The following is a 12,440-nucleotide window of genomic DNA, read 5'->3' as shown; positions in this document are numbered from 1 at the left end:
GCAGATATATTACGTGGTTCAAGTTGTGACGTCATCGGATGTGAAATGACGAGATGAAAGTTGAGTTTGTTGAAACAAGGAAATACACTACATAATAAGATAATTAGACTTGCGTGGAAAAACAAAGCTAAACAAGCCGAGAAAACCAGAATTTTCTACCATTTACCTTCAACCTGTTGTCTGCTTGCCTTGTTAGGCAACCAACATTTCACCACATAAAAACACTCTTAAATTCTGGTTTTCTCGGCTTGTTTAGCTTTGTTTTTCCACGCAAGTCTAATTATCTTATTATGTAGTGTATTTCCTTGTTTCAACAAACTCAACTTTCATCTCGTCATTTCACATCCGATGACGTCACAACTTGAACCACGTAATATATCTGCATTAAATTTAATGAATTTATAAGTTATTCTGGAATAGAGAGTTGCTAATTTAAACTTTACAGTAGATTTTATTATTCAAATAATTTAAATTATTTTTGCAGACAAACCTTCGCATTTTATTAAAAAATCCAAATCAAATGAAACTTTAACCAAAAATTGGCTTTATCTTGTCATGTCATGTCACCCTTGTCAAATTGTATATCCACTTCATAATTTCTCAGTTGGTCTGTGCCCATTGAATTGGCAAGTACCTAGTATCTTCGAGCAGGGAACCATGGCACCCTTTTAGCATGTGTTCCACTTTATCCATTAACATCGACTTGTAGTCATAACATTTTAACATATTACATTATGTAAACCATATATGATGATGTTAACACTATTTACGGTGTGCTAGTTTCAAAATACTCGGCAGGATGTAAGTATTCCCACATTTTTCATTTTAACAGTCACTTTTTTAACCTTTTGCTTTAATCTAACGTGGAAATACTTCATTCTAGGCACTGAAGATGTTCTGTTTAGAACGAAAACGTTCTGCAATCGATGACATTTTATAGTTTTTAAATAAACGATTTTATACCAGAATACATCTCGAAGTTTTTACTTCTGTATTGGTTTTTTAAACTATGGTATACAGCCAACTATTGGGATTTTCCCATTGATTTTTTATAAAACTAATACTTTCGATAGCGAATAAATCGAAAACTATCAATTTTATCAAAAAACTGTATGGAACGTTTTTTGCTTAGAATGAACGTTTTTACCTACTTTTGTGATTAAAATATAAAAAAAAATTGCACCCCCGAGATGGGGTGGCAACCACCCGCATGGTAAAAGCGCCTTTTGGCATGAGTCAATTTTGATCATTGGACTATCCACTACTTATTCTCAAATTTTCACGCAAATCGATCCATTCTGTAAAAATTGCGAGGTTTTTTCCTATTTTAAGCTTCATTACTTGGACTAATAGGCTAATACTGGTTTTAACATTGTCTTGTAAATTCGTTTTTTTTATTTTCTATTCTTATATTTTTTGCCACAGTACCGAATTCATTGCTCCTATGTCTTCCCATCCTTTTTGCAAAAAACTAAGGCAAACAAAGTTATGATTAAAGAAATAACGAAAACTTCTAAATTAAATAAAAAAGTTCTAACTTACGTGGCTTTGCCTTCTCTAAGAAATACGCAAGACAAGGTGCAGTCCAGTTTGGCTCCTGTAATTTTTTTGGTAGTTGGCTTAAAGTTGATTTGAAGTTCGGTTTGCGTTGATTCTACGCTGGCGTATTTTCGCATATTTACATGGGCAATAGCTAGTTGTCTTCGTTTTCCCGCTGGAGGTACCTACAAATTATACAAAAATATCAATACCACTATAAAAATTTTAAAATTTTCACGAAGTAGTGTAATGTATTCATACAGTCAGTTTCATTGTCTTTACAAAGAGTCACTTATTATATAGTTCTTCCACTCTTAACTTTTCCCATGCTTGAAATTATCAACGAATTACTTTTTATACTAGGTCTCTTTTTTATTCACAGAAACTAGTATCGCAAAATTAAGCCGCTTGTCCATAGAAACCACAATAAGTTAAACAAGGATAAACAATATGGCATGTCGTTGATACCTTATTTACTATTAATGTTAACGTTTATGATTTTAAGTGACAGTGACATTAGTGCAATTGTTGCTTATTATCTGAATTTATTGTTTATTTGGTTTTTCAAATTATTTAACTTTTATTCTTTATGTTATTGTAATTTTTATTTTCAAACATAATTATTGTTAGAACGACTAACTACTGTACTCTCTTAATTTGATTACTTCCGGTAAGTACCTATTTATTTTTATTTAAGTACCTATTTTTTAATATTTGTCACATTAACGTGACAAGTAATATTTATGAGTTTGGCTATAGTTCTGTCGAATGGAAACTTATTTGTTTATTTTCGAGATTATTTGTTTTTATTTAAATTTATTTATTATCGTCCTATATTTATCTTTATACTAGTAATAGTCGGTATGATGTTCAAGCTGTTTAATGTTGAGTCCATCAATCTCCTCAATAGTAAAAAAAGATTAAACATTTCAATAAAATAACTTTATAAAATACGTCTACGGGATAATAGCCATTTCCTAATTATTACCACTGACAGTACATAGGTACCAATGATAACACATCGACGTACGTTTCACTTTATGTTTTGATTTAACTTGTTTGGAAATAAATCATGACGCATGGACAAAGATAAAATAGAACAATATGAGATGTCTCTGACGGGTACCGATCCGATAGACATATGAAATTCTCTTTTTTTAATAGAAAAATGGCCTTGGCTAATAAGAAAATTGTGGAAGTAGAACACTAGAACAGATGCCAGTCGAACGAAGAAACCATATATCAGTACATTTATACAAAAACAAGAGAGATATACAAAAATTCACAAACTACAGAGCAGTTGAATTACTGAGTCACACCATGAAAATATGAGACAGATTAGTTGATAGACGAATACGAGAAGAAACCGAAATATAAGATAATCAGTTTAGATTTATCCCAGGCAGATCAATAAAAGATGCGATTTTCATTATAAGACAGCTGATGGCAAAATACAGGAATCTCATATGGTGCTAATTGATCTTGAGAAAGCATATGATAGGAGTTTCTCAAGATTTTCGGTGATCGGGCGCTCAATAAGAAAGGAGTTCCCGGTGAATATGTGAAAATTTGGAGGGACATGTATGAGGGAGCAACAACTAGCATTATGACAGTTATGGGAAATATTGATAAAGTTCTTATGAAAGCGGGACTGCTCCAGGACTTGGTGCTTAGACCTTATTTATTCTCATTGGTATCTAAACCGATACAGCGAAACTTTTCCTGGTGCTTTATGTGTGTTAAAGATATAGTGTTAGTATTAAATAATGAAATGGATTTAGAACAAAAACTGGAACAACAGAGACAAGTTTTTGAGGAAAAAGGTTTAAAAACGTAGTAGAATAAAAACAGAGTATTTGTAATGGTAATTTAAAGATGGAGTTACCTACTATAAATAAGATGATATCTTTGAGTGATATGTTGTGTGACAAAAAGATTCCAATAAAATAAAACTGCCATAAGACCAGCTATGATCTACGGAACTAGATGTTAACTATTTAAAAGAAATAATATCAAAATGCATGTATAGCGAAAGTGAGAATGCTTAGACAGAGTTTATAAAGTTTTTAGAGTAAAAAATTACTTTACACAGAAATTTAGCTCCACAAAGTCATTGAAAATTTTTTCAGGTCCAGAATTATTTGATCTGCTGGACTCTTTATATTCGAGTTTATCTTCCTTTAATTGTTTAAACACAAATTGATAACTGATAATTTTTGAATCTTGTTTTAAAATCAAGTTTGATTTTTTAAATATAATTAAACTGTTATTTTAATGATTAATTATACTATAAAAATATTGCAATAAAAAATGTAAATGTATAAATAAAGTTGTGATCTTGTGAACTCAGCGAATTTAAAAAAAAATATGAATCACTATTAATTTAATTTTTAAAACTAATTTGCAAAACTCATGCAGTACTTTTTAAACAAATTTAAATGCTTTTAAACCAGAAAACAGATACTTCTTTGAGATGCAATCTTGAAATAGATAGAATTATCAAGCAAGAAATAAAATTCAAGTGGTTAGGTACAGAACCTTAGGTTAGGTACAGGTTTCTGTTTCGACATTTTCAATTCTAACCTTTGCTTTTTGATTCCAGTATAGATTGCCAATAACTCGCATTCTTTTACCCCAATCTTTTCTTTTAAAAGTTCTACGAGTTTCTGATAGAGTACGACATCAGAAACTAGAGATCATCAAAATGAGATGGTGTGACTGGAAAGGATTAATACCGACTAGGCCTGGATCCCGCGTACCAAAAAAAAGTTGATTAATAGAAAGCTGAAAATTTGTTAATAGCTTAAGGGTGTCTAGCCGGACAAACTTTGATATATGGGAGCACTGGAACAGGGGAAGTTTTAATTGTGGAACGTGATTTTAATTGTGGAACGTGTCATCCTGACAAGTTTATGATTGTGAAAACTAGCAGGTTGTCTTTAAGTTTATTCAATACAAGCTTTATATAATATATGAAAAAAAATTTGTACGACAAATATATTGGGCGTATTAACAAGTCCGACACGTCGAACATTTCAAATGACAGGAATTATGTTGGTGAATAGCAGTCTGATTTTTTGCGTCTGATTTTTTGCATGAGAGTTTAATGAAAGGGTAACAAATCAATTGGAAGTTCTGTCCGACAAAATACATGGGACGTTTTCGTAGTCTGACGTTCGAAACCTGTAACCTGTTCCACAATTAAAACTTGCCCTGTTCTAGTGTTCTCATACATCAAAGTTTGTCCGACTAGACACCGTTAAGCTATTAACAAATTTTCAGCTGGCTATTAATCAACTTTTTTTGGATCCAGGCCTAGGCGGCAATAGTAGAATATTTTAGAAAAATATACGAAAAACAAGTGGTGGTGTAGATGAATAATACTTTCTGACGCTAGTACGCGAATACTATTTATTTTACAGAAAAAATTATAAATACATAAATTGTAGGAAATTTTTTCTAGTTTAATTTTGTACATACATGTTTTTTTCGTAAAATGCGTCGGAAAGGAGATATTCCCAAAACACTGTTATTAGACTCCATTTTTTTAATATGGCGGCGCGAGCGGCGGAGATACGAGGTGGCAACGATAGATACGAGTTGAAATTCAAAAGGAGCATACCGAAATCTATAAAATAACCAATTTTCAAAACTTCCGGAAAACTTTCCAGGTAACCCCCTTTTTTCGAAAAAATGACTGAACTTTTATAATAGTCTTCTGTTTAATTTTTTACTACTTAAAATAACATTTTCATTTTAACTCATTCATTTTAATCTTCAGTATACACACACCCAAACTTATATGGAATCACCAGATATTTCAAAGTAATATTTATTTCTTTTGAAAAAACTTGTTATTGTTGCTAAGATTAATAGTCCTGTCGCCAAGGGGGGTACAACGGCCTCCTTAATTCAGATGGACTTACCCAAGTTTTTTTTTATATATTTTGACTCGTAGAATACGAATTTTTTGAGTAACAGTTGATCCGGATGACGATAAGATTGTTATAGACAAAGAACTTGAGGAATTGCATAACAGCGATTTCTCGCAAAACACAAAACATCTTTTTGTATTTTTTGGGTCATTTTAAGCAAAAAATATTCCTACAAGTTTTTTCGTAGAATGCATAGTTTTCGAGATAACCACGGTTGAACTTTCAAAAAATCTAAAAATTGCAATTTTTGAACCCGAATAACTTTTGATTAAAAAATAAAGTAGCAATTCTGCTTACCGCGTTTGAAAGTTTAAGTCAAATTATATCGGTTTTGATTATTTGCATTGCTAAAAATTAATTTGTTTATTGTTAAATAAAGCTATAAACACATAGTGTTTCCCGTGCCTAATACATGCGTTTTAACGCATGTTACGTAGAAATTGTCTCGCTTGCACTTGTAGCTACTCTACCTACTCGTTCGATTTTAAATGAGAAATCATTGAAAACATCACTCACGCACTAGGTTTTTATAGCTTTGTTTAACAATAAAATAATAAATTTTTAGCAATGCAAATAATCAAAATCGATATAATTTGACTTAAACTTTCAAATGCGGTAAGCAGAATTGCTACTTTATTTTTTAATCGCAGAAAAGAGAAGAGCTCGACGCATATGGCAACAAACGAGAAATCCATTAAATAAAACGTACCTTAATAGGATAAGTCATAGACTAAATAGAGCACTACATGAGGAAAAAAACGACTCCTTCCAGTTTTATGTTTCGAACCTCTCACGTGAAGACCACTCTATATGGAAAGCTACAAAAAAATTTAAACGGCCGACAATAACAAATTCACCTTTAAGAAAAACAGATATGACCTGGGCCCGCACAACTGAAGAAAAAACCACCGTATTCGCAGAGCATCTTGCAACTGTATTCTCAGCACCAGAAAACAATGACGATGAAGATGACGATATAAAAAAGTACCTCGAAACTCCATGTCAACTATCTCTTCCTCTGACAACATTTACTCCGACAGAGGTTCGACAACAAATAAAAATGCTAAATCCTCAGAAAGCTCATGGCTATGATTTGATAACACGAGAATTACTTCAGAAGCTACCGAGAAAAGCAGTGGTGTTATTAACAGTAATATACAACAGCATACTGCGTCTTCGCTATTTTCCAATACAATGGAAATTAGCTCAAGTTACTATGATTCCGAAACCTGGTAAACCCGCAACACAAGCAAATTCATATCGCCCGATAAGCCTACTCCCAATAATGTCGAAAGTATTAGAACGGCTACTATTACATAAAATCGAGCAAGTTGTCCCCATAAACGAAATTATACCACAACACCAATTCGGATTTAGACGTGAACACTCAACCATACAACAATGCCACAGAATAGTAAATATAATTAAAACAACTCTTGAAGAAAAAAAGTTTTGCGCTGGAGTGTTTCTCGATATACAACAGGCATTTGATAGGGTATGGCATCAAGGTCTCCTCTATAAACTAAAATTACACATGACAGACCAACTATACTTTATTCTAAAATCGTATCTGACTGACCGATATTTCCAAGTCAAAATTGAAGACAACTTCTCAAATTACCACATCATCCAATCTGGCGTACCACAGGGTAGCGTTCTCGGCCCGTTTCTCTATCTGATATTTACAGCCGACGTTCCAACCTTATTAGCTACTTTTGCCGATGATACGGGAATCTTAGCAGTGGATGTCGACCCTAATGTAGCATCACAAAAAGTTCAAAATCATTTAGACCAATTACAAAACTGGCTCAAGCGATGGAAAATAAATGTTAATGCCAGCACATCAGTACAAATTACTTTTACAACCAGAAAATCTACATGTCCTCAAGTTTCTATAAATAATACTCCGATTCCCATCAAGCCAGTTGTCAAATACTTGGGATTGCATCTGGATGAAAAACTCATATGGAAAACGCACATTAAAATTAAACGTAAACAATTAAATCTTAAACTAAAAAATATGAACTGGCTATTTAACAAGAAGTCTCAGTTATCTCTTGAAAATAAACTGCTTCTGTACAAAGCTATACTTATACCAGTTTGGTCTTACGGAATAGAACTATGGGGCTGCAGTAAACCTTCAAATACGAAGATACTCCAAACATTCCAATCCAAAATTCTCCGTATGATAAGTAAAGCTCCATGGTATGTATCCAACCAGACACTCCACAATGATCTGGACATCCCACTAATCAAGGACTTAATAAAAAATCGTTCAATAAAATATCAAAATCGCACCACTGACCACACCAACGACTTGATAAATAATTTATTCACCCAACCACTTGCTGAAAGAAGACTAAAGAGAATATGGCCAGACGACCTACCACAATAAAGAATAATACTTAGAGAACCGTCACTGGATGGTACCTAATTCACGTTAATTTACTTTCAGACTATTTACTTATTACTTTGTGTTTAGAGTAGATTGTAAAAATGCAGTATATCAAAAAAAAAATTTTTGATCAAAAGTTATTCGGGTTCAAAAATTGCAATTTTTCGATTTTTTAAAGTTTAACCGCGGTTATCTCGAAAACTATGCATCCTACGAAAAAACTTGTCATAGCATTTTTTGCCTAGAATGACCCAAAAAATACAAAAAGATGTTTTGTTTTGCGAGAAATCACTGTTATGTAATTCCTCAAGTTCTTTGTCTATAACAATCTTATCGACATCCGGATCAACTGTTACCCAAAAAATTCGTATTCTGCGGGTCAAAATATATAAAAAAAAAACTTGGGTAAGTCCATCTGAATTAAGGAGGCCGTTGTACCCCCCTGGCGACAGGACTATAAAGGTTTTTATTGAAAATAAATATACAAGACAATCGGATAGTACAGCCCGGTACGGTATAGATTATTTGCTTGAGTTGCAAGTTGAACGAAAATAAATAAACTAACATTAGTGTCCAAAAACGAAAATATGCCTCATGTGGGGTTATAGAACTTACAACGGGGAAAAATTATTGGACTTGTGAAGAAAGTAATGTTCCCAGATGGACATAGCTGCAGAGCTAGGCGTAATACAGGGCGTTCTGTCCAAAACATATGCTAGGTAACAGGAACTAGGAAAGATAAAAAAAAGCAAGGGAAGTCGCCAAAAGTAATAACGGCTCTCGACGATCGTTTAGTCAAATCAGCTGGAAGACACCCAACCATTTCTCACCTGCAGCTCCAAAGGCAGCTTTTGGAAGCTACAGGTGTAACTGTTTCAGTTGAAACGATTAGAAGAAGAGTTCGTGCCAGGAAGTATAGTATACAGCAGGAGACAGTTATGGGTTCCCGAGTTATCCAGGCAGCACAAGATTGATCGCCTAAATTGGTGTCTTCACCACCAAAACTGGAACATTGGGAATTGACAAAATGTGCTATTTTCAAAAACAGTCAGGATTTAATGTAATCAGATGGAAAATCGGATGACCCACGAAATCGTGCACTTAGAGGTCGAGGAAGACAAGCAAGAACGAAAATTGTCAGATCTGTTCACAAATATACAAGGGGAAGTGTAATGTTCTGGAGAGAAATTGTGATCCGTAAAAAAACTCCTCTAATTTTCATCCAATCAACTTTAACTGCTCACAGGTGTATTGATAAACTGTAGTCAGGCTCTGGAGAGGCGCAACAGGAGAAAATTTAATTTTATTGCATGATAATGGACCTCTCCATACCATTAGAGTGACTACAGACATCATTGAAGCAGAAGGTATCCCTTGTGTGGAGTGGCCTGCTTGCTCACCCGAGCTTAATCCTATAGAGTATTTGTGGCATATGCTTAAAAAAAAATTAGAGCTCGCCGGGATAATCCACAAAACACCGCACGGCTAGTACAAGCTGCTTTTAAAGGATGGAGCAACCTACCACAACAAAATGTTGATAATTTGATTAGGAGCGTGCCCACGCAAACTGAAGCTTGCATAAGGACTAGAGGTGATAATACTGACTACCACAAAATACAAAAAAAAAATAAATAAAAACAAATTAAACATTATTCGTTTTACATTGAAATCTTGTATGCTATTGACTTTAAAACAACTACTTTCAATTTGTTTGTTAAATACTTTATTGTTTTATTTAATTGTTATGTATTTGTTATTAAATTGCTTTAAAATAAATATTGTTTGACTTCGTGTGTTCGTTTTTTTTTAAATTCGCACGGTATAGTAAGAAATATCAGATGATTCCATATAAGTTTGGGGGTGTGTATTTAGACTAAGCTTTCTATAATTGATCATATACATCAGGAAAGGAAACAAAATTGACAGAGTAAAATCGTTACTCGTAGATCACAACCCCAAACGATAAATCATATATCCATAACGAAAACTACGTGATGTGATTATTTTTAAAACATGCACCAATAAATTACATTCCTATTTTTAGCTAGACTATTCTTTGTATTGATCTTATGTATGATTTATTATAGCACTTTTCAGTTTTCAGATTCGTATTGAAAAAGATCTGTGTCAGTCCATCCAAATGCCTGCTAAATAAATAAACAACGAAACTTCTTAATATATCGCAATGTATATGTAACTAAACGTACAGTCATTGACCTTTTAGGGGAGTAAATGTAGATCGAAAACTTGCATTGTTTTGGACAAGATTAAGCAAGCTTATATTTTTCTAAAGCCTTTCTTGTTAGTTTATATTATATGTTGAAGTAAAAAGTTCTACTCACCGATTTAGTTTATTGATTTTGATCTATGAATTTAAACAATAAAAACTGTTTTGTATATGTTACAGTTCAAGTTGATTATCCAGTTGGAGTTGACTCTAACTAGTTGGAGTCAACTCTAACGGCTGGTTTCAGTAAAAGTTGATTATAAATATAAAATGAAGATTTATATTCAACATTTACTAGTAAAAGTAGACTCCAACTAGGAAAAGTATACTCTTCCCAATGCCATTTAGTAAAAGTTGATTCTGATTCACACAAACAGCCGAGTCTAGAAATTAAATGTTACTGAAAATGTTCAAATTAGTCTAGGCTGTATCGTCGCCCCCTTAGGTAAATTACTCCGATTCGAATTTTTTGCACAAACTTACTCAAAAAGGGGTCCTTATAACAAATCTACTGGGTGCCAGGCAGTACCTTGATCGATAAATTGTTTAAACAATTTTTTTTAGGCAATTTCACAAAAATAATTTTTTCACTTCGAACAATTTTTTTTAGATCATTTGGGTTATTCTGAGCAAAAAATGGTATTTTGTGATTTTTCTCTAAAATTGATTGTTGTCGAGTTATACGCGATTTAAAATTTGAAAAATGCGAAAATAGCAATTTTTAAGGCTTAATAACTCGGTTAAAATCCATTATTATGAAAGTCAGAAAGTGACCAAATCAAAGTTTATGGCCCCCTCTACAAGATCCAGCAGAAATTTTTGTCACTATTTTATTACTAAGCTTTACCTTTAATTATTAACAATGAGCGCTAAGTGCGTATTAGGCTACCGTCAATGGTGAGTGCTAAAGACATGCACCATTCCAGCCGTCCAATGGTGAATCTCACTCGCACTCACATTGACGGCCGCCTCAATACACGGTTAGCGCTCATTGTTGATAATTAAAAATAATATCCTTACTAATTAAATAATGACAAAAATTTCTTCAGGATCTTATAGAGGTATTGATTTTTTTTTAGTTTCTGACTTTCATAATAGATAATATCGTATGGCATTTTTGCCTTTCGGACAGTTCCGGCGCCAATTACATCTTTAACCCTGTTTCAAGTAACTAGTGTCGATGTACACTAGCCCAGGGGGACCGACGGCTTAACGTGCTCTCCGAGGCACGGTGAGACAGCTCGTGTCATTATTGGAAATGAAAATGGTTTGTCTTTAGCAGGGCTCGAACCCACGTGCACTGGCGTATGAGGCCAGCGATTATGCCATTACTCCACGGCCGCTCGCTCGACTTTGACAATAATTATCTTTAACCGAGTTATTAAACCTAGAAAATGGTTATTTTGGCGTTTTTCAAATTTTAAGTCGCTAATAACTCGACAACAGTCAATTTTAGAGAAAAAGAGGCCCAACGGTTCTAAAAAAAATTTGTACGAAGTGAAAAATTAAATATTTTTGCGAATTTGTTTAAAATCATTGTTTATCGCCAAACGTCACTAAAATCATTCATTATTGTACTCATTTGCCCTCATTTTCGGCAGTAAAGTAACACTTTGTTGTATTGAAAGAAGAAGGTTACTTTACCTGCCGCGATAATTAATCAAATTAACGGAGATTGAATGTAAGTGGTCAATGGCAGCAATCGATTATTTATTTGAGTGAAATTAAAATTTATTTACTTTAATTATTAAAAATATTGCACAAAATTTATCTTATTATTAATAAAATTTATGTCAAAAAGTAAAATTCTGTAGTGTTTCGCAATTATATTCATACAAAATAAATCAAAACTTTACAGATTTAGTAATTAGGTAGGTATACAATATTGATAACTATCGATTAAACATCAAAACCGGCCATCATGCAAAAGTCATCTGTCATTACTGTCATTATTGTCATACGAATTTTTTATTTCGTCTAAAGTTAAGAAAATTTCCTCAAAGTTGTTAATGTTTTTTATGATTGACGATACAATTTTGTACGCACCACCTCAATACTCTTTATCGAACGCGTCTGATCCTCTGCTGGTAATATCAGACTCGTTCGATAAAGAGTCACTTTACTGACTTACTTTGAAATTGGTTAAAAGACTGAAATTGGTTAAACAATTTTTCGACCGCGGTACCGCGTGACACCCTGTGTATTTGTTATAAGGATTGTTATACGGATGTATTTCTTTGAGTAAGTTTGTGCAAAAAATCGGATCAGAATAATTTACCTAACGGGGGCGACGTCACAGACTATAGTAATAAGTAGTTGAAACGGTCAAAACAAAGAAACGCAC

General features: G+C 33.2%; 1 protein-coding gene across 4 annotated transcripts in view; it reads right to left on the bottom strand.

Annotated features, from left to right (window-relative positions):
* LOC114328872 (EH domain-binding protein 1) overlaps positions 1-12,440 on the bottom strand; it is a 149,309-nt gene that overhangs the window by 53,691 nt on the left and 83,178 nt on the right. For all 4 annotated transcript variants that reach the window (XM_050655523.1, XM_050655522.1, XM_050655529.1 and 1 more), the window contains one exon: positions 1,543-1,724. In XM_050655523.1, the coding sequence (XP_050511480.1) occupies positions 1,543-1,724 (182 nt within the window). The remainder of the gene's footprint in view (positions 1-1,542; positions 1,725-12,440) is intronic.

This window comes from Diabrotica virgifera, chromosome 1, assembly GCF_917563875.1.
Source record: "Diabrotica virgifera virgifera chromosome 1, PGI_DIABVI_V3a".
In the NCBI taxonomy this organism is placed as follows: Eukaryota; Metazoa; Arthropoda; class Insecta; order Coleoptera; family Chrysomelidae; genus Diabrotica; species Diabrotica virgifera.
This window is presented reverse-complemented; position numbering and strand designations above follow the sequence as displayed.